Genomic DNA, 22,094 nt, shown 5'->3' on the forward strand with positions numbered 1-22,094 from the left:
GCCCACCATTCACAGAACTGCTGCACGTGCACAGTGAGCAGTGTTGCATTTAAGGCCCACGCCTGCAGCACATCACCTTTGGGTGATGGGGGCAGAACCAGAAACATGTTTTGCAGCAGGTAACCCGCAGCTCTGTTTCTAACGAGCTTTGCTGCATGCAGTGCACATGGACATGCATGGACTGACCCACCACCAGGACAAAGCCCAGTGATGAAAGAGGCAAACGGCGCAGGCGAGGAGGCTCCTACGGCTGCTGCATGGCCTGGGGAGCCCGCGGGGACGCCTGTGCAGGTTGAGCAGCGCTGCTGAACAGAGGGCATGATGAGACGGATGTGCAGGAGGAGCAGAGGAGGGACCCCTCTCCCACCCTGCTCCTGCCGAAGGTGATGAGTTTTGGCACAGGCAGCAGAGCGTGCAGGGACTGCTCAAGCAGCTGTACAGAGTCATCTGGATCCTGGTCACGGTTCCAGCTCCCTACTTCTTGTGCAGGGGTGGGAAGAGCAGCAGACTTCTGTGCTGTTCTTCAGCCAGCCATGCCTGCTTCTCCTTCTGGCAGCTGACCTGCTTTCTAGCACTTGTGCCAACGGGATTTTATTTTTTTCCCCAAAATTTTACCACCTACAAAAAATTTCTTTTGATAGCACTTAAGAGAAAGAAAAAAACCCCTCCTACTAACGTGGCCTCTAATTCTGGAGTATAAATCCCAGAAGCCGATTTGAATAACTCAGCAGTGCCATCTTACAGGATGCCCAGACCCTGGTGAGTTCGCACATACCTGTTCAACGCCGGGGTGCCCCATAGAGTCTACCTCCCCAAATGCGTACATTTGTGTATGAGTGTGCATGCACATCCTCACGGAGTGGGACAGCAGCAGATTCTCTTGAGGTCAGAGTAAAGGATTTGTTGCTCAAATTCCAATTTTTTAAAATCTTGGCTGGTCTTTTCTTCAGCAAAGGTTCAGGAACTGGGGATATGTATTGTTTTGGAAACACTGGAAACGTTTGGAAACGTCCAGCTGGCAGCTCTGCCCAGTGCAGAGAAACCCTCTCGCGGAGATCCTGTACCTTCTGAATCGGCCTGTCAGGTTCCCTTCTGCTCTTCCCCACCACAGAGCTATTTCTGAAAGAGCAGGCAGATATGAACAGCAGAAGGCTCTTACCAGCAGAAAGCATCGTGCTGCCTACCAGCCAGGCCACCTCCCTCCCTTCGCACTCCTCTCCCTCCCCACGGTGGGGCACGAGCATCCCCGCAGCCCCAACACTGCAGGAAAGATGAGGACCTGTGGGGTTGGAAACCCCAGGAGGGGCAATAGCACTACACTGCTCACGTCTGATGGAGATCCCTCTCCGTTCAGAAAACACAGACGCTATTTTTGGATCTCCAGACTCCCACTTCACATGTCAGTAAATCTACATCTCAAAAATACATCCACTCTTTTCCTCACACGCATCGAGTGTTCTGGGCAGCTGGGAAGGAAATTGTGCTTATTCACTGCAGCACTCAGCTAGCAGACTGCTAATGGCATGGTTTTAACTTGAGCAGAGGCTCCACAAGCCCCGGTGCCTGGGGTGAGCAGCGGGGACACCGAGCATCTCCCCAGAAGTAGGTCACCACAGACCTTCTTCTGCCCCGCTGTCAGCACCAAGTCTCTCAGCTACCTTCTGCTCCAGCTACAGACTTTGCTGCCTGGATAACAGCAAGCCTTCCACCGAGTGGCAAACATGAATCAGGTTCCCCAAAAGATGGTGCCTCCTGCCAATACAGAGGCATTTCCATCATCTCCCACGCAGGCACAAAAAGAGCTTCAAAATCAAATCCTTTTAACAAGCAACTCATTTGTAATTATTTCTACATTATTGCTAAAGGACTGACTGCAAATCCTCTAGGTCAGTCTCATTAAGTATTACCCAGAACATGACTTCAGACTGCAAAAATTCATGCCTGTTAAGAAGACACCAGCCTTCTCTTTCTGGAAAACCTAAGTTCTGTGTTTCTGTCATTTCTCAAAGCAGAGAATTCACGTCATGTGAAACCATCAGATGACGTGACCACAGAATCATACACAAAAGGAAAATATAGGTTTAGCCGGATCCCTACGTTAAACTGTCCTCTCTCGTCTTCCCCATTCCCCTACCTGTACTTTATTCCCCCTCTCCTGTTCTATTTCACTTACAAATTCACATTTCTTTCCTCCCACCCAAATACTGTGACAAACTGGTACTCAGCTCCTGCTGGAAACACACTGATCAAGATGTATTAATTCATGTAAAATCCTTTCCACTTTTCTACACCAGCAACAGAGAGTTGGAAAAGATAATTTTGAAGTTTGAGATAAGTAACTATGGTGCTCTTACAGAAATGGCTCTCTATCACAGTAGGTGACACGTATTTCCAACATTACTGCAAAGAGAGCTAGTCAAACTATTCATTATTAAATTAGCCCCTTTCTTGTCTAATAATCATTCCTGCTTACCACAAAGGTATTCGCCCTGCTAGCGATGGCTGGCCTGCGAGTTGAATGTGTCTAGAGCTGCCGCAAGCAAAGCTCGGTGAGTTTGCAGGAGACAAAAGCAGATCTTGGGACAGTGGAAGAACATCTTTTTCCTGGAGAACAAAGTCTTGGTGTGGGTACTTCATGACAGAGATCTGCTCCAAATGGCAGGTATTACTCCACCTCATTACAGCACATCAACCCATGAGCCACCCCACACATTTTAAGACCTACCAGAGCAATGCAGAGATACAGCAGTGCTGACCAACCTCGAGTCTCTCTCTGGACGAGACTCAGGCAGAGACAAAGGCCATGGCATGTCTGCTCCCCTGCATAGTGCCTGCTCGCAAGAGCAGGAAAGCCATCACTGCTATTGGTTACCAGTAAAACCAAGTTGGGGGTATCCAAGCTTCTCAGACCAAGTCTAGTACAATGAAACATCCTGCGACTACCAATCAACTGGAAATACGGATGCTCTTAATGCTCAGAATGTATATGTGAATATATATTATTACTTAATATAGATATGAATATTAACATGAAAGTATCACTGGCTATTCTGAAACTGTGGCTCCAATAAATGTAAGGATACCCACTATATCTGACTTATACCTCACGTAATAGAATCATAAAATCCAAGTATTCAATACAGCTTTTCAGCCAAATAAATACTGGTGCAATGATGCCGGACCATTTTTGAGGCCTGAGGAAATGTACCTGTCTACCAGTGGACATCCATATATTCTTGATTAAAATTGATCCAACAAATCATAGTAAATAGAGTTTTGCAATTTTTTTCCCCAGAGGGGAAAAAAAGAATGAAGTACTTCTGTTGCAAACCAAAGTGACCTTTTAATAAAGAACATGAGGTATACAGCAACTTTGTATATGAGTGCAGAAAGGCAATAGCTTTGTAACTCTTACCTAGCGATGGCCTTACACGGGAGAGATCATGAACTGCAGAGGGTTCCTGGGCCACTTCACGCTGGTCTTCAAGAGCGCAGTACGGAGGACTCTGCCCATACAGATCACACCCTGCAACACACTTCTTTCAGATGGTGTCTACAGGGTTTCTGACTGCAAGTTTTTAAGAGAGGTCATCTCACTCATAAATTTCATATGAACTCTTAATAATTGGAGAACACTAGAAAGACTCTTCAAAGTGGAATTGATTTTCTACCGCGTGGCTAGCATTTGATGATTTTTCTCTACTTTCACTCTTTAATATGGCAGCACAATTGCTTAGAGGTGGAAGAAGTCATTAATGCAAAGCGTCAGGAAGTTCCCCCTGTGCCTCTGCACTGGCTCTGCCTTCCTGCGAGGCTGGGAATGGGAGCAGGGACGTGTCTGGCCCTTGCACAGCCTGTATAGGGATGACCGAGTGCTGATCTCCAGGTACCCACAGCCCCTGGTCCCAGGAGCATCTTTAAATGGAAGAGAGCGATGGAAGCACAGATGGGTCTCGTCAGATCATTTTCAGTCCTTGGGAAGTGCTGTCCTTCGCAGGACAGTTCAGACAAGACGACCCACTCCTGTCCTCACTGCCTGCAGTTCACTTCAGCAGCTCCTTGACAGAAACACACCCACATCGAGACGTGCCCATCCCCTCCCTGCCCTCTCTGCACATCTCCACTTAACTAAGAGATTTTCAGCCGACCCTCTCTGTTCCCCATTCAGAACGTGACTCAAACCAGCGGGTCTCATAACCATCCACAGCAGGGGGAAATTGAAATCCTCAGTGTCCAGAAAAATGCTGCCCTGTGTGCCAGGCAGAGAAGACCTCTGCTAATGAGAGATTAGGCTGACAAAAGGGGAGCACACCTCTCCATTCGGGAGCTGAAAACAAGCCCATTCCCCAAGTGTTGAAACCCATGACAACCCCCCCGTGCAGCGGGCTGGGGCGGCAGAGGGGACGGTTATCTACCAGGGTGCTGCATGAAGGGACAAGTAATGCCGAGATTGTGGCTGGCAGCATCCCGGAGTGCAGCAGAACAGTGCAAACCGTGAAGCTACGTAAGCTGCCTCGACAACCCCAGGGCTGTGTGTGAAGGAGGAGATGCTCAGGATTGCCGTGACCGGGCAGGAGCACTGCCACCAGCCACTGCGTGCAGGGGGAGAGGAGCTGCCCCGACACTGCGGGGCTTGGCGCTGGCAGAGCGCAGCGGGGAGGCTCTCGCCCACCGGGACCCCCTCTCCCCTGCCTCAGCCCAGCCCTCCCACAGCGCCCTGGGAGCCCGCATGGCAGAGAGGAAACGGCAAGCTGAAATGAAGATGTATCAGGAAAAAAACACGATCACCATAACGATAACAAACAAGATAAAATCGTACCATCTGGAGCTGATGGGCTTCCCGGTTATATGTCACCGCAATTTATCTTCCAGATAATCTATCTGCTGATGCACCGGATTTAAAGCAATTCCTCCTTAAATTAGGATGTTGTTCTTATGTAGCAGCTACACACTAACAACCTGTACGTTTTGATTTAAAAATATTCACAGAAACGAGCAAACAAAGATGGGAAAGGTAAACCATAGAACTGCGGATTGCTCAGGGCCATGCTTCAGTGGCTGAAGTCCCTGTCCTCATCAGCCGTGTGGCTGGAGCAGGCTGCCTGACTCTCATTATAAGCAGATCAAACTGATTAAACACAACAACACTGTGAATTCATGGATTTTCACCGCCACCCCAGCAGCCTCTTCAACCCTTGTCACAGGAGGCAGGAACTCTGTTTGCCTGCCAGGAGAGCGCACGGCACAGCCACACCAAGACTCACACTCGAAAATATGAAAAAAACCCAAACCCAGCGTAAAACTGACGCCAAGAGCACCCAAGTAAATATATGAAGTAATAATCCCCTCTGAAGTGTCCTAAACATAACCTTGAAATATACAGTCAAAGTGCCAATGAAGTCCTGCCTTCGCTGAAACTAGTGCAAATTCCCCCCAAGAAAAAGGGGGTGGGTTTCATCCCTAAAAAAGACAATCTGAACAAGCGGGTGGGGGCAACACTGCGAGCTATTTCCACTATTAAAATCTTCTCCACCGAGGGAAGGTGATGCACTGTCTGGTCCTCTCACCTGCTTGTACCACTGCCACAAAATCCCTCCACATCTCCAAGGTACTCCGCCTTGTTTCCCTGCGGCTGGACCACGTCTTCTGTTGTGAGTCTCATGCAACCACTGCACTATGAACAGCATTGAGAATAGATTATTTAGATTTTTCCTTAATTATCAAATTTTAAAAAATTCTGATAAATTATAGTGTCAATTGAATAAAATCAAAACCTTTCCCTTCTCTCAGCCTCCGTTTTCATACCTGACATCTTGAGCACTTTCCAGTTAGATTTAATGAACGGAAAGTGTTCTCTCCTTATTCCCTAAAGGCAAATACTACTTTCCTACCTCCTGGGGAAAAAAAATTGCTCAAAATCTGCTTCTTTTCAATTAAGAAATAGAGAGAGAAAGACTAAATGTTTCCTAAATTAGCTTAATAGTATCCAGATACATTAAAATGGATATCTGTATCTCCATATAATGGAGAAAAAAAAAAAATATATATATTCACACCATAATTGATCACTGGGAGGAAAGAATTTGTTGCCAGAGGAGGGGCCAAGTCTCCTGCTTGTGCTATGAATGGAGTGCCACTGTCTGACAGAGCCTACATATATATATATGCTTACTGGAAAAGCTGCAAGAACACAACCTGGTTTGTCCCTTCCAGCTTCAAAATCATTGTCTTAACCACAGCCCCATTTCAGCACAAAAGATACCCACGGGGCCATGGGGAAAAAAAAATGTGGGGAAAAAAAAGTTCTGCATTTCCAAAAATTCCAGATTTTTTCTTGCCTTTTACCTCCTCTTAGTGTGCTGCTTTTTCATGAGGTATTTTAAGATGTTAGCTCTCGAGCTAGTACCGCACTTATCCAAGCACAGAATGAAACCTGTCATGCGACTTGCACTGGTAATCACAACAAACCGCGCAAGTCTGAATGAATCGTGCTTTTCCCCTTCTCTTCATCACTCACTACACTTCACCATTCACGATCCATCTGCATAATTAAAAATTTCAAAAAAGTGAGAAGAAATTCTAAAAGAAACAGAAACATTACATTAAATCAGATTTTGATCTCAGCATTCCTCCGAACATAGGAGAAAGTTATTGCCATGAATGTTTTCTTCCCTTTTACGGTAAGACAAAACACTGTGCAGGTAAACGTCCAGCCTGTTTGGTAATGCTGAAATTGTACACGTTTGCTCTTGAATGCACATCTGCCCAGCAAAAGAGTCTGTCTCACCCAGACCAGAGAAGTACAGACATCATCCAGCATCCCAGCAAAGCAACATTTAAGCATTTTTTTTTAAACAATACGGATGTCTTAGCTACCTGCTTGGAATTTATATAAAGCATCTCTAAGGGTAACAGAACTACGTACCGACACTGAATCATCTCCAGACAGGCAACTCTCCCCAAAAAAGGCAGTTCCCAGCCACTTTAAGTAAACGAAGGCTAACTTTGCATATCCGTAGGCATTTTTTTTTCTTTCTAAAACTGCCATGTTAATTGCTGACTGACTGAGCTCCGGTAAGAGTGGGGGAGCCGAGACGCAGCTGCTCCCGCATCCCTGGTGTGGGAGGCGGCGCTGGTCCAGCCGGTGCCCGGGGTGGGGGAGGCAGCACCCAGCTAACACCCACCAGCCGACTCTCCTCAGCGTACCCCCATCCACAGATTCAGCGCATACCTGCTCATTTTGAACTTTCTTTTAGAGAAGGGTTATCAGCATGTACCCACATATGCATCCAAAGACCCAAATGCTCTCCAAATTCCTGGGGACTCAGGTTTAGCAGCTTTACGCAGCTCTGTATCTGCCCGTTTTATTTTTTTTAATAAGTATGTAATTTACAATATTGAACAAAATATGGAATAAATACCACTTGTCACTATCCAATGCTACAATTTGCCTTAAGTCTGTAATTACTTACAAAAGCCTTTTACTACTCTACAGATCTCCCACAGATTTCTCCCTAAGTAAGTTCAGGCTGAATCTGAAGACTGTCGTCTGAGCAGACGTGAATTTATTACAACTTATTTATTCCTCCAGTTTGATCTATCCCAAGGATGAGGAGAGGAGAAGAAATATGTGCTACTTATGTTTATTGGAAGTCCTCAAAAAGTTCAAGACAAGACTCTGTGTGGCTGTGCAGGTCTCAGCTCTACGCTGCTCACCAATGCCTCACCGACACACGCGGTCCCCTCCAGCAACAAGCTCTGGAGGAGATGCCGGAGGTTAACAAAGGAGGAGGGGATGAAAAGGGTATGGCTAATTTGGGTTCTTCTCCCTGCAGGGCAGCACAAGTGAAAAATGGGGAATGGTATCCGAGCCAGGTGCGAGCCCCCAGCGCTCCCCAGCTCTTTCCTGCCTGAGCTCCCCGGGACGTCCGCAATGTCCCGTCCTGCCCAGCCCCTGGGGAGCCTGTCCTCCAGGGTCCTCGAGGGTCCCCGAGTGTCCTCAGCCAAACACACCTTACAGTGTCCAGGAATCTCCGCTTTGGTGGTCCAGTCAATGTTCGTCTAAATACACAAGATACATTTTTCAAGATTACTGTCCAACAAGGTTTGCAAAGCGTAGACCACATCAGGGGGATTTTCAACACTTTTCTAGCTGTGCACACCTACGTCCTGCATGCTAACAAGAACAGAGCCGTGGGGATGTGACGTCCGCTGCCTACTTCTTGTAATGGCTTTGAGTTTGTATCTTTAAACATAAGGCATTTTTTCATGTCTTTTGGGCAAGAAGTACTCAAAATGCATTAATGTCTTGCTCTATTAACAAAGAAACTATGGCAACACACACATAGTTGCCAAGAGAATTACTGAAACAAGGTTTCATAGTTAATAAGCAGCCAGATGATGTCAGACTCATCTATTAAGACCAGTTTATATCTGCCTATGAGAACTTAATGTCCCAGAAAGTTCGGTTGGCCAGGATTAAATAGTCTTCCTTTTAGCCCAATTACCAGTCATAAAACCAATTTTCTAAAGAATAAGGTAGAGTTACCCAAAATGTGGCCAGACCATGCCTATATTTCATAGCACAACTATTATGCTCCTTTTGTTAAGGAGCAATTTTCTAGATGTCAGAGATGTGAATCAAAATTTAATGTAATGTCTGTGTTAGAAAAATGGAAATTGCAGAAGTTGCTCACAGAACACCCTGACGGCCAGGCAGCCTGCATCACGCCTGAAAGAAATCAAAGGCTTTGCTAAATTAATATTTGTGCCAATGCATTTTTCTGAAATGTGCTGAAATTATTTTTCTTTTTTTTAACTGAGGTGATCAAGAATTCTTAAGAAACAATTTTCAGTGAAAATTAGTTTCTAAAGCACAATAGTAATTATTCTACGGAGAAAAGCATTAAACTGGCAGATATACTTGTAAAGCGTTTCGTTTTCCTAGCTGGAGATGTCTGCCACAAGGAGACCCTGCGATCCTCACGGCTCCTCATGGCAGGTAGGGGGGACCACATCCAGCAACACTATTAATTGCAAATCAGGAGTCGTTAGGGACTGCTGGTTATGTGGCCTCCCAAGTCCAAAGGGAAACATGCTGACACAGTGAGTCTGTAATCCAACACTACAGAAGACCTGGAGATGTAAAGCAACATACGTCTCGCCATCAACTTAATCCAATGGCTTTGGCCAGCATCACCTCAAAAAGAGTAAAGAAAATGTTTGTATGGAAAGAATGTGGTAGACATTAGCCACTAAATAATTTTTAAAATGTTAACAGATTACCAGTCAATGCAAACTCAAAAATGCCATAATTCTGTGTCAGTGAATCACTGACTCTCTGTTTCTGAGCTATTGAAATAATGATTATTGGAGTTTCAAAATCAGACAAGGTTTCTTCTAAGCTACAAGTTTTGCAAATACAGTAACGGATGACACTTGCACTGAAATAGTTGGGTTTCTGGTTAGGCAGGGTAGAAAAACATCCCGAATAAAGATAAAGTGAAACGGAGATGAAAGGGGCCAAGGCTACGGAGCAAATCTGGACCCAACCCGAGTGCGGCCATTACACCACGTCTTCTTTGGCTCGGCATGGCTCCGCTCCAGCAGGTCGGCACCGCACCCTCCAGAGAGATCACCCTAGTCCCCCAGACGAAAAACAAGACTTTACTGGAGTACTGTGAGATTAATTAATGTTACCAAGAAATCCACTTTCTTAGCTGGTGATCCTGGCAAGCTCTACAGAAGGAGAAGCCAGACTTTAAGCAGGTTTCCAGCTGCATGGATGTGTTTTCCACATAGGAGATTTCCTAGGACAACAGAACATCGTCTAGAAGCCAGCTGCTGTCCCAGGCTCCCACAGCGGTGCCATGCACGAACCACCCTTGGTGGCACTGCTCTCTGCACCCGCAGAAACCGCAGCATCCCAGGAAGCCTGCCCCACAGAGCCAGCTGTCCATGCCATTGGGAAGTCTTCCACAACGTCCAACAACTATTTCCTTCCTGTTTATTAAATCAGCTATCGCTTGTTCTGCTGACGACAAAAATGGAGAAAAAGGCATCCCGTCCCTCCCTCTGGCACTGTCCTCCTGTCCCAGACCAAAGGCCGAGTCCCTCACCCGTTCTTCATAGGTCGGAGGTCCTGGTCACTGACTCCAGTCCCTCCCCAAGCAGCTGCAACGCCCTGGGGAGCGGTTCTGAGCGCACCCAGCCAAGGCTTCACAATTGCTCAAGCCCCCACCAGTTCCAGGCACAACTTCTTTTCTTGCAGAGCTGCTCTCTAACCAATTTCTTCCAAATCACTCATCACTTCACTGCTGCTGTCATCACCGGAGACACCGCATCTGCATGAGCATCCCATCAGAGTATCTGACACTTCACTTTGTCTCTGGCGTGCTCTATTCTTAGCAACTCTCAGCTCACTGATCCTTTAAGTCATCTCATCTTTGACCTACTGCATCTTCCACAACTTACTTTCATTTTAGTCTCCAGTGCTGTTTCCCCTGAAATCAATCATAAAACTCTTAATACTTTCAAAGGGAAAGACAGTACGTTATCTCTGGACTATTTCTAGCTCTCTCTTGATTACATCTGACTCCGCTCCCCTTATGCTCAATGCAAAATTAAAGTCCTCTGGCAACAAACTCCTCCTCCACTTCTTAAAGCTTTTTGTACCATCCATCTCTATAATCATGTCGCAAGCCAGAAACCTCCATTCAGCGTTCAAACTTCAGCCCAGCCGACAGCAGCTGCAAGGCAGTTCAGAGTGCAGCACGATCAGCTGAGGAGACACTGGGGGGAACAAGCGCTGGTTTCCCTGACACCCCCTGGGATCAGGCATTGCCTTCTCAGGCAGCTGTTTGGAGCAGAGCCGGCACCCACGAGCAGCTGCCTCCTGCAAAGCCCTCCCTGAGCCCAGACGCGCTCGCAACAAGATGGCTCTGCCTGATTTTGCCTGATTTCAACGCATCTGTCAACTTCACACTACAACATTGGTAGCCAGAAAAGAGAGGTGTAAAACTGGTGCCTCCTGCCAGAGCTGGCTGATCCACGAGCACTTAGGAGAGGTCACCGTGAGCCGCGACGATGCACAGAACAGACAGCACATGCAGCTACACATGAGACCAGGCCAGACTTCATTACCACTGACGTGTGTTGGCAGCCCTGGTGTTTCGGGAACACGAAGTGCGAGATTTCGTGGAATTTCTCACATGTTAGCATCCACTCCATAAAGAAAAACATTAAACAGCTTTAAAACACCCAGCTCTTCATGTGAACTTCACAGGAGAAATGCGGAAACGTTCTCTTCTCTATGAAGTGAACAGCTTAATAACACATAACAGATGGACCATATTTGGATCCATCTACCATAAATATAATATTCACCATTTGGAATAAAACGAGCAGAGCAGCTGTCCATTGTCCCCACTTGGAGGGGTTTTGTTCATTAAATAAGCAGAAACCAAGTGGCTGTGGAAGGAGAGCAGAAGATTATATGATTCCATGAAGATGACAACACATCTTGCCAATGATACCAAACTGAGTGGACACTTCAGAAGGGAGAGCCACCCTGCAGGAAGACCTGGATAGGCTGGAAGAGTGGGCTAACAAAAGTTCAACAAAGACAAATGTAAGGTCTTGCACCTGGGAAAACATAAAAGAAGCGTGGCCAGCAGGTCGAGGGAGGGGATTCTGCCCCTCTACTCTGCTCTGGTGAGACCCCACCTGGAGTACTGCGTCCAGCTCTGGAGCCCTCAGCACAAGAAAGACACGGACCTGTTGGAGCGGGTCCAGAAGAGGGCCATGAAAATGATCAGGGGGACGGAACACCTCTCCTATGAAGAAAGGCTGAGAGAGTTGGGGTTGTTCAGCCTAGAGAAGAGGAGGCTTCCGGGAGACCTTATTGCAGCCAATCAGTAATTAAAGGGGGCTTCTAAAAAAGATGGCGGCAGACATTTTAGCAGGGCCTGTTGCGACAGGACAAGGGGGAATGGCTTTAAACTAAAAGGGGGTAGATTTAGACTAGATATAAGGAACAAACTTTTTATGCTGAGGGTGGTGAAACACTGGCACAGGTTGCCCAGAGAGGTGGTGGATGCCCCATCCCTGGAAACATTCCAGGTCAGGTTGGATGGGGCTCTGAGCAACCCGATCTAGTTGAAGATGTCCCTGCCCATGGCAGGGGGGGTTGGACTAGATGACCTTTAGAGGTCCCTTCCAACCCAAACTATTCTATGATTCTATGATAATCCAGGAATGCACCACACGCTGGGATCTACCCGGCTGGGGAGCAGCTCTGTAGAAAGGGACCTGGGGGTTCTGCTGGACAGCAAGCTCAATATAAGTGAACAGCGTGCTGCTGCGGCAAAGAAAGCCAACAGGATGCTGGGTTGCATCAACAAGGACACCACCAGCAGAGATAAAGAAGTCATTATCCCACTCTACTCAGCGCTTGTCAGGCCACACCTAGAATACTGTGTTCAGTTTTGGTCCCCGCTATACAAAAAAGATGTAGACAGGCTGGAGAGGGTCCAGAGAAGGACCACAAAGATGATCAAAGGACTGGGAAGCCTGCCACGTGACGAAAGGCTGAGAGAACTGGGTTTGTTCAGCCTTGAGAGAAGGAGGCTTAGGGGAGACCTTATCACCATGTTCTAGTATTTAAAGGGTGGCTACAAAGAAGATGGAGACTCCCTTTTTACAAGGAGTCACATGGAAAATACAAGGAGTAATGGGTACAAGTTACTCCTGGGGAGATTCCTATTGGACACAAGAGGAAAATTTTTCACAATGGGAACCATCAGCCATTGGAATTATCTCCCCAGGGAAGTGGTGGATTCCCCAACATTGGACACATTTAAGATTCAGCCGGACACTTTTACGATTCGGATGGCTGCTGGGCCATCTTGTCTAGACCATGCTTTTGCCAAGAAAGGTTGGACCAGGTGATCCTTAAGGTCCCTTCCAACCTGGTATTCTATGATTCTATGATCTTATGCAACGACAGAGTGACTCTCGTAACAGCTTTGCAAGGGCCTCACGCCATTCATGCACACAAAAATCAAAACATGGTCCTGCAAACCCTCCAAAGACATTTTCTCCTGTGGGCAGCACCACTGAACAGAGTAAGACTGTTCACCTAATTCACTGCTCAAAGAAAGGGCTGTAATTTAGGAAGGGTTGCTTTTCCTGTATATATTTTGCTACACAAACCCCACAACAGCTACAAAAATAAGCAATAATTAAATTGCAACCTAATCTGTTGTCTTTATTTATGATAAATTATGAATTACTGTATTATGGACACTCATTACATTCAGAAGGCTGCTAAATAAAATATATCAATATTCGTAACTCTCCGATCCAATGCCCACATAATTTAATAATAACAGTCTTGCATGACTTCAGCGAGGCCAGCAGCAGGCTGTACTTGGTGGATTCAGGTCCTGTTGGGAGTAGGCGCAGAAAGGAGTATAAATCTAAACTAGGGATGAGATGACTCAGACAAGACCGTTAGAATGAGGCAGACGATAAAAATACCCGAAAGACGTAAGGCAAATCTTAAAAACACTAATTTGGTTCTAAACCAGAAGGTTGGGCCCATTTTTTCTTGCTTGTTGCCTAACCAAACTCTGCAATGAGATGTGAATAAGGTCAGGGGCGAGCCGTGAGCGGCTGGCAAGGACTCAAACCCACACGGCTCCCCGAGCTCAGGGGGCTCTTCACACCAGCCTCCCCCATGCAAGGGGCTGTCGCAACACCGCGGGAGGGACAGAGATAGCACCATGGCTGCGCCCCCTCCCTCGGCTCTGCATCCTCCCACCATCACCCGCATCTCACCTCTTTGCTGACACAGCTTGTTTCAAGGCTGATAGGAAAATGTTGGGAAATTTTCTGAATGGTAGGGGAAGAACAGCAAACCCATAGAAAGGTCTGGTGCGTTGATACCCCCAGAAAGCACAGACTGATTAATCAGCTTCGCACCAAGCTGGGAACAAGCCACTACGGCTCGCTCTGCGGCTGTGACTTCTTCCACAGCAAATGCGTGCAGAAAGCTAACGCAAACATTTTTCACTTTCCAAATTAAATCCCTCCAAGGACAGACATTAATTTCTTTTAAGCTTCAGTTCTGGAGCAGAATTAGCTGTTTTTATCTTATTATTTTGAAAAGCAAATTTTTGTTAGGAAACTGGAGATTTGCCTCTTTCAGAAGTAAGGATTTTCTCTCCGTAATTACCATTAAGTAATGGACACTCATTTAATTAAAGACTCTCTATAATTTGACAAGAAACTCTAGAAATAATTTCTCCCTCGAATTACCTCCTTGAGAGGTTTTTTGACAAGACGTAATTGAGAGATCGACCTTCACCAGGAATGGGGGGAGTTCACAGAGCCCCGGCCAGGAGGTTCTGTGGGAAGAGCTTCTCCTGCCCTGGGGATGAAGACTGCTCCTCCCAGTGCCAACCAGGGGATATTTCAAACACGGTCAGTGGGCTATTAAGCCCCCCTTAATCACCTTGGAGTCCCAAAGTATTTTTCAGAAAGAAATTGAAACACTTGGTTTAATTTGTCCTCATCTCTGTCAATGGCCCAGAGGAGAAAGGGAAACTGTTGCCTGAGAGCTTTTGAAAATCCTGTTTTTAATTAATAGTGTGTCAAACATGTGCTGCACATTTCAATGATATTTTGAAAGACGCGTACATTGTAAGTGATTCCTTGTTAACTAATTATGAAATGCAAAGTCATTGCCAATTTACCATCACAAGACAATGTTACAGCTGCTTTCATATCGACACAATAGGCTCAGACTTTAAAACAGATCCTTCAAAGGCAGTAAGTGATTAGCAGGAAAATCAGGCCCTTTTCATGGTAAGTGACATTTGAAGATACCCACTGTTTTGAACAGAGAACTCACTCCGAGACTTAAATATTGTATTTCTGCTGTAATATCTGAAGCTGCTAAGTCAAAATAAATGAAGACACAGAAGTGGTTTTCTCTCTTCTGTTTTTTCCTTATCTTTCAGTTTCCCTAGCTCATGTCCCAAAGGTTCACCCAGTCGCTCTCAGTGACGTCTCTGCACAGCATCTGCTTCTTCCTTGCACGCAGGCTGCAAAAAATGAACACGACAATATACATACTGGAAGTTCAGCTCCAGCTGACTTCCATTTCAGTGACTAGGCTTCAGCGTGACAGTGTATCTTTAATAACCGTATCTCACATTAGTAGAACATCTTTGTTTACGCCAAACATACCGCATAACATTCAGCAGTATAGGAAGAAGAAGGATCGTAATTAAATCTGTACTGTAATTGTCAAAACAAACAAGCAATATTTATTTTGCTCATTTGCTGATATAGATTCGCAGTGGAAACAGAAAAATGAACGTGTTAGGTGGTGGATGAAAGAAGAGGTTGCAAGGTTGAGCGACGGATGGACATCAGGACGCAGGCAGCCGTCGACGGGCAGGGGAGCAGGCTGCCCGCTCGCCAAAGGAAGCGCCTCTTGCAAGACGCGAGTTACCTCTGAGATGGAAGAGCCCCAGCGCGGAGCCGCGTGTGGTTACAACCAGAAAACGCAGGGAGAACAGAGCAAGCCATCCCACACCCTCGCTCGAGTCCCTGAAAGAGCTTTACTCTTACTTGCTTTTTAATTAACCGCCAGTAATTAGCATCACCCAAGCAGCGTCAGCAGTGCCTCTTAATGGCTTTTCGCTACCCTCCAAATGCAGTGTGTTTTAATTACACTCCTGGCCAGGCCGGCAGGTCTGCGTGTCTCCAGCACCAAACCCCCCTCCATGGCGCTGACCTGCTGGTGAGACACAGGCATGCGTCTCCCACCCAGCGCAGGGGCTGCGGAAGGTAGAGGTGACAGGCGGGGACTGCAATGCAGTGCAGCCACTGGGCACAGAGAGAGGAAAAAAAAAAAAAGAAGGATTTGTGTGTGTCACCCTGCTCAGGGTGTACTGATCCCCATAATGCCGCCTAAGGCAACTCAAATTGCAAAGGCTGGACACAAACAGGCATGGGTTTGACGTCTAGCGGACAGCCACTGCACTGGTGAAGAGAGCCTCGGTGTCAGAGGGACTAACAGAGAGGGATGAGTTTAAAATAATAATAAGTGGCTAAGTCTAAAAGAAACAGAAGCTCCAGACAGCAGAAGAATTACGTACCATTTTCCCATTCATTCCCCTAGTTTATTTCTCCAGTTTCCCAGTACACCGGCTGCACAGTCCCACTGTGCACCCACAATGTGCTCCCGGTGCTGAGTGCGGCAAGCACAAGTCCAACATGGGGACAAAGCCTGGCCTGGGAGGTCCAAACCAAATTCAGTGGGTGCTTCCTGCACGGTCTAACAGGTCACTTCTTCTTGGACCCCATCTCATTAATCAAACTGGCCGACTGTAACACCCGGACACTTGCACACCTACAGAGAGGGAAACTTTGTGACCCAAAGGGGCACTCACGGCCAAGGACAAACTGACACATCCTAAACAAGGGGCTCACCCTGCACAGCATCGCTGCAGGACTGGCTGGGATGCGGGTGCTGGTGTCACCTGGGCAAACGTTTCTGTGTGATCAGAGCCAACAAAAATAATTAGAGTTCATCTGTGGGTAGGTGCATCCCCCGCATCCCAATGTATCAAATATCAGCTCTCCGAAGCACTTGTAGGAAAGAATTTATGTATGTGGGACATATATTTGACAATACTGTAAAGGCTTTACTTGAGCTGAAAGCCTACCCAATGTCGTTGTATCAAGACCTACTTCTGCAATAAACCTTATGTAAAATTTGCAACATGTTAGTACACAAAGAACTTGCAAGCACTGGGGCTTCCCAAAAAGGTTAAAAAAACAAACTGGGGTAACGGAGCTTCCACTTATGTTAGAGATGGGAAATCTGATCTTGGATCTATCAGAACAACCCCAATTGCACTCCCGACAGCGGGTCGATACGAGGAACACCAGAGTAAGACAAACTGAGAGATACCTGAGGGCCAGAAGGAGATGTTGTCCAGATAGGTTACATTCATATCCTAGTGAGAAGAATTACTTGGGTTTTTTTTTTCAAATGTACCTATATTTACGGTAACATAAGTAATTTCTTATGTTTAATGATTATTCTTGACTTCAGTTACAGATCTGACCTTTCCCCTGTCCAGTGAGAAGGTTATTGCTGCTGGCAGAGAAGAGGCAAGAGCACTCTGACGGTGCTGGTCAGACAGACAACTCCGGGCGGTACGACGTCTGTACCCAGATTTTGCCAAGGTTTGCAAACTGCTTACATGAGACTGACAACAGCCTGGACGCTAATGAAACCCCTGGGGTGGCCTCCCCAAAGCCTGGAAGGTGCTTTCAGCTCCTGCCCTGGCTCCCATCCCCTGCGTGCCCTCCCCTTGGCACTTGCTGGCACTGCCATGGGCATGTGGCTCTGCTCCCTTCTGCCCGTGGGAAGGCAACAGCCCCATGACCGTCCCACAACCGACTGCAAACTCAGTGTGCCGCTTTGCTCCCCTTTTTGTTTCTTCAAAAATTTTGACAGTGTCTGGATTTCGCTTATAATCAGAGTCAATTATTCAGCACACAGAGGAGTAATGTCTGAAGTGCAAAAAGCCATATATGCAGATGACTTTCCAGGCTTGAGTAATTAAACAGAAAGAGGAACAAACATTCAAAGAGCACCCAACCAGACGGGTACGGCCGCAACTGGCCTGTGCCCTGCATCACTCCCTGCCATAAATGTCAATTTATTCTTGCTATTTTTCTTTATGCTCTGTGACATTAACAGAGCAAATTTAGAAACAACAGACTATTTCTTTATATAGCAACAGTCAACCTGTGGAAAGCAGGGCCCTGAGACTGCAGGAGAACAGATTCTCCAGTCATCTTTTTTTTAAGGGTTGTCAGGTCATATTACCACTAACAGGCTGACAAGCTAAAAGAGCAATAGGGACGCTCACACTTCTTTGTCAAGATGTAAACTGAAGGGCAGGAGATATTCCTGCCCGGCTGCACCAGGCCACCTGGCTCCCCTCCTTGGCTGCTGGTACGACCACGCGTGGAGATGGGGTGTTTGGATGGCTCAGAGGTCTGATTCGGAGTAGGGACCATATGGAAAGTTAAGGAGTGATGCTATCTGGTTAAGAAAAATGAGGAAAAAATGTTTCAGTAGCTTTTTACAAGATGGGAAGAGTTCTGATGGAGCTCTGCTGAACAGAGAGACAAAGCCCTGCTTACAGTGCTGAGCGGCGCCGATACCCGATCGGTGAGGAGTATGGGCTGAAATGGCACAGGGGATCCTGCCTTCACCTCCTGCGCTTCTCCAGCACCACGCACAGCAGCAGTGGGTCCATGACCAGACCGTCTAGTTGCTATGGAAATACAGAAAATAATGAGCAGCAAGAGTAATTGTAGAGATGCACCAGTTGCTAACGTGAAATCCAATGCACTTTATCATGCTGTAACAATGCCCCAACTCCTGACGTGCAATCACACAAGTGCATCTTAGAGAGATGGAGCCATTTTGGAGAAGAAAAAAAAACCCGATGCTTTGTATTAAAAGATCAGGGAAATGGCTTACAAGAATATTCAAAGTAGACAGACCATCGCTAATCTTAGTACCGTAACACTTGGAAAGGCCCTGACACCATATTTGGAAGATTTTAAACATTAATTAATAGGAAAATTAGCAATATTAATAATTAACAATGCTTTTCCAATAAAGAGTGAGCCACGTTAAATCCAGTAACCATAGGCAATTGAAGTCCTCAGACTTGGCATATTTTTTCTGTGTACCTAAAGAAAGCAACAAAGGCTGCTCAAAGCAGAAAAGAAAAGGAGCTACCTACTTCTTGTTTAACTTCATGTTTTATGCAGAAACAAACACTGAGGTATTGTGAAAAAATTATTAGGCTCACAGCAGCAACTGGTGTGTGATTGATCATACACAAGCAGGAAAAGTCCCCTGTATTTTTAGGATAAATAGCCCTGCAGCTGTTTGTACCGTGGGAGTTGATCCTCCCTGAAAGCCCTGTGCTATGTGCACACAAGGCCAGGCAAAGAGCAGAAAAATCCCCGGCTCCCTGCAGAGCACCCCAGGGCTTCACACTCCAACAGAGTGCTGGCCCAGCCTCCGGCCCCACGCTCGGGCACACGGCAAGTGCCCGGATCTACACCCTGACCTCAGCGCAGCTCTCAGAGGCAGGCGAGCATCCCGCTCTGCGTGGAGCATCCTGTGCTCCCCCAGCCGGCGTCCGCGCTGCCGTCAAACAGGTGGTTATCCCCTGCTCCCCAGCTGCCAGCCAGCGAGAGGCCTCCGCTCTCCTCCTGCCCACCTGCACCACCAGCCCGTGCCTGCCGAGCCTCCCTCCGTGCCACTGAGCCACAGTGACACCGGAGCACCGTGGACCACAAGCCCAAGAGATGCTCTCTCCAATCCTCTGGCGATACACATTCTATCCACCAATTTCACCAAAACAGCATCTGTCTCTTCTACTCCCTCACATCTATTTAACTATAACTTCTTTCCTGCAGGAACTGCCTCTCTTTGCACAATTCTCTCCGATTTCACGGAAGGCTTCCATGGCATTACCGTAACACAGCTACGCTAGTAAAGTTGTATTGGTAGCTTTTCAGTCACCCTTCAAGTCTTTCGTCCAACACTCCCTCATTCTCCCACCCTTTATTACACTCCTGATGAAGGCAGCGAGCATTTGGGTTTCAAGTGAGAACTTAAAACTGGCTGAGAACAAGGCAGAATTCCGCATTACATTTCTTTCTAAATTACAAGAGAGCCTTTAAGAGGTCTGATACAGAAAAAATGGGTCTTTTGGGGAACAACTATCATTATTCTATTCAACATCATATATTCTATCATTTATGCTATGTTTCCTGATTATCATTGTTTTTTCCAAATAAATCCAGAAATTTTAGTTTCTTGCGGACTCAGGGTGTCCGCGTGTAACAGCCCTGAGACAAGAACTCTTTGTAACAAAGAGTCTCCAAGAATATTTTCTACGATCAGCTGCTTCTGGTTTTTAATCAAAAGAGGCTTTTACTACTTGCCACACCAGCAAATTCATTGTGGGACATGAAAGACAGTCTTGTTCCTCCTGCTACTTCACTGTGGCTGGTAATGACTATCAGAACATTGGGAAAATAAACCAAAAAAAGTTGTTTATACACCGGCCAGATCAGTCTGCCTACTTTTCTATGCAAGTAGTGAATCTATAGGGTTAAGAGCACAAACCATTTGGCTTTTACGTGAAGGTAAGCAGACACTAACTCAGCAGTAGCTCAGTTAACAGATACACTTCTATCATTGCTTATCATCTGTGGGTGTCTAAGAAGCATTTCATCTGCAAGAGCTGCAATGGAGGATACACTTAAAAATGCAATGCAGTTTTCTTGCTTTTTAACACATACATACTGTAACTCTAGTACTGCTGCATATACTGCAATTACAGTGTTTAGGGGTGGTCTCTGCTACAGCATTTCATTCCACTTGAGTACCATAAAGAAAATTGAAAAGGAAAAAAAAAAATCTCATGAAAAAGGGCTGGAGTTGTCAGTTATATTCATTTCTTGGCAGCTGGATGGATTAGCACCATGGAAATACAGTTGATGTCTGGTTTGGGGTTGTTGGTTTGTTTTTTTTTTTTAACATATGCATATTAATGAATGCACTGGCATCAACCATTAATTTCTCCATGGCTCAGGAGCAGACCGGCGGGGCTCTGCTTCGCAGGAAGGGTCACCTCGGCACGGCAGGTGCAGCGCAGCCCTGAGCGGTGTCTGCTGCCGTTCGGGGCATATCACCACTACAATGCCCTCACAGCACGGGGGCCCAAAGGAGCTCACTCGACAGACAGCTTTAGAGGAGAACGTGCACTGAACTACAACAATAACTTTTCTTCTTCAACAGGCAGGCAACTATATATATATATTTAAAAGCTAACGAGTCCTTTATTTACTTGCATTGCAATGTGAGCAGTGTGCGGTATCTGCATGTGTGTACATCGTACTTGGAGTTAATTTATACATTCCCAGTTGAGATAGCTTTCCCTGCGACAGCCCTGTCAACACAGCGATGATGACTTGAAAACAAACTCTGGATTTTCTTCCCAAGAGCAGCCACCGGTGGGGTTTGCACCGCACGCCTGGCTCCAGGGTGCTATTTTAGGCGCACAGTCCTATCTTTGTCCTGGAGGCTCGCGAGCAGCAGACGTGCTCCCAAAATACCTTCTGCTGGGATCAGTGGACATGCTGCTTGTCAGACCTGCCGCAGCATTTTAATGCCTGTGAGAAATGCTGCTACTCAACTGACCTACACTCTTTTGACAAATACAACTGAAGGGAGGATACACACCGTGGGTCAGCAGCACTGGCGGCTCACCGAGGGTTTGGAAGGAAACCAAACCACCCCGAGCAGGCTGCTGCACCAACGCCACGACGAGCCTGACGGCAGCGCCCAGCACCAGGAGCCGTCAGCTCCGAGGCTGGCAAACACCAACACCAGGGCAGGACAAAGCACACTCCCGAGGCTGGGGGGGGGTTCAGTCTCCCTGAGACTGCCAATGTGCCCACATGTGGTTCTGTGTTCTGCCACACATCAAGTCAGCCAAGGTATTTCACACAGCTCTGGCAATGGAAGGGATTCTTTTTTGCAAAGAAGGTAAAATTAGGACCAAGACAGTATAAATGAGTGGCTGTTAGTCACACATGCTTGCGATGTAGATAAAAATGGAAAGGCAAAAAAGAGCCACAAGAGATTCATGAATACTTGAAGATATTTTTGCCGGGGTAGGCTTGACCCCAGGTAGGAGCAGTGATCCCCTTTGGTGCTCCCTGAAGTGAACAACAAATCTGTTCTTTATTTTGGAGGTGTCAGAACAGATTTACTCAGTGGACAGAGTACACTGATGCATCTGAGTGTGCCGAGCATCGTGGGGACTGAGCCTGCCCGCCCGGTACCCGCCAGAGCGCGAGATGGATGACCATAACTGCTCAGGATTCATTTCAACTCAACAACAAGAGAGCAGACCCAAATTCACAGACAGTGGGGATGTCAAACAGAATTATTCACCAAGTTTAACTTC

General features: G+C 46.7%; 1 protein-coding gene across 4 annotated transcripts in view; it reads right to left on the minus strand.

The window, feature by feature from the left end:
• STK32C (serine/threonine kinase 32C) overlaps positions 1-22,094 on the minus strand; it is a 103,508-nt gene that overhangs the window by 67,658 nt on the left and 13,756 nt on the right. For 2 of the 4 annotated variants that reach the window (XM_076339279.1, XM_076339278.1), the window contains exon 2: positions 3,416-3,526. The exons of the other annotated variants lie outside the window; for them this stretch is intronic. In XM_076339279.1, the coding sequence (XP_076195394.1) occupies positions 3,416-3,526 (111 nt within the window). The remainder of the gene's footprint in view (positions 1-3,415; positions 3,527-22,094) is intronic. 4 annotated transcript variants of the gene reach the window in all.

Source organism: Aptenodytes patagonicus, chromosome 5 (assembly GCF_965638725.1).
Source record: "Aptenodytes patagonicus chromosome 5, bAptPat1.pri.cur, whole genome shotgun sequence".
Lineage (NCBI taxonomy): Eukaryota > Metazoa > Chordata > Aves > Sphenisciformes > Spheniscidae > Aptenodytes > Aptenodytes patagonicus.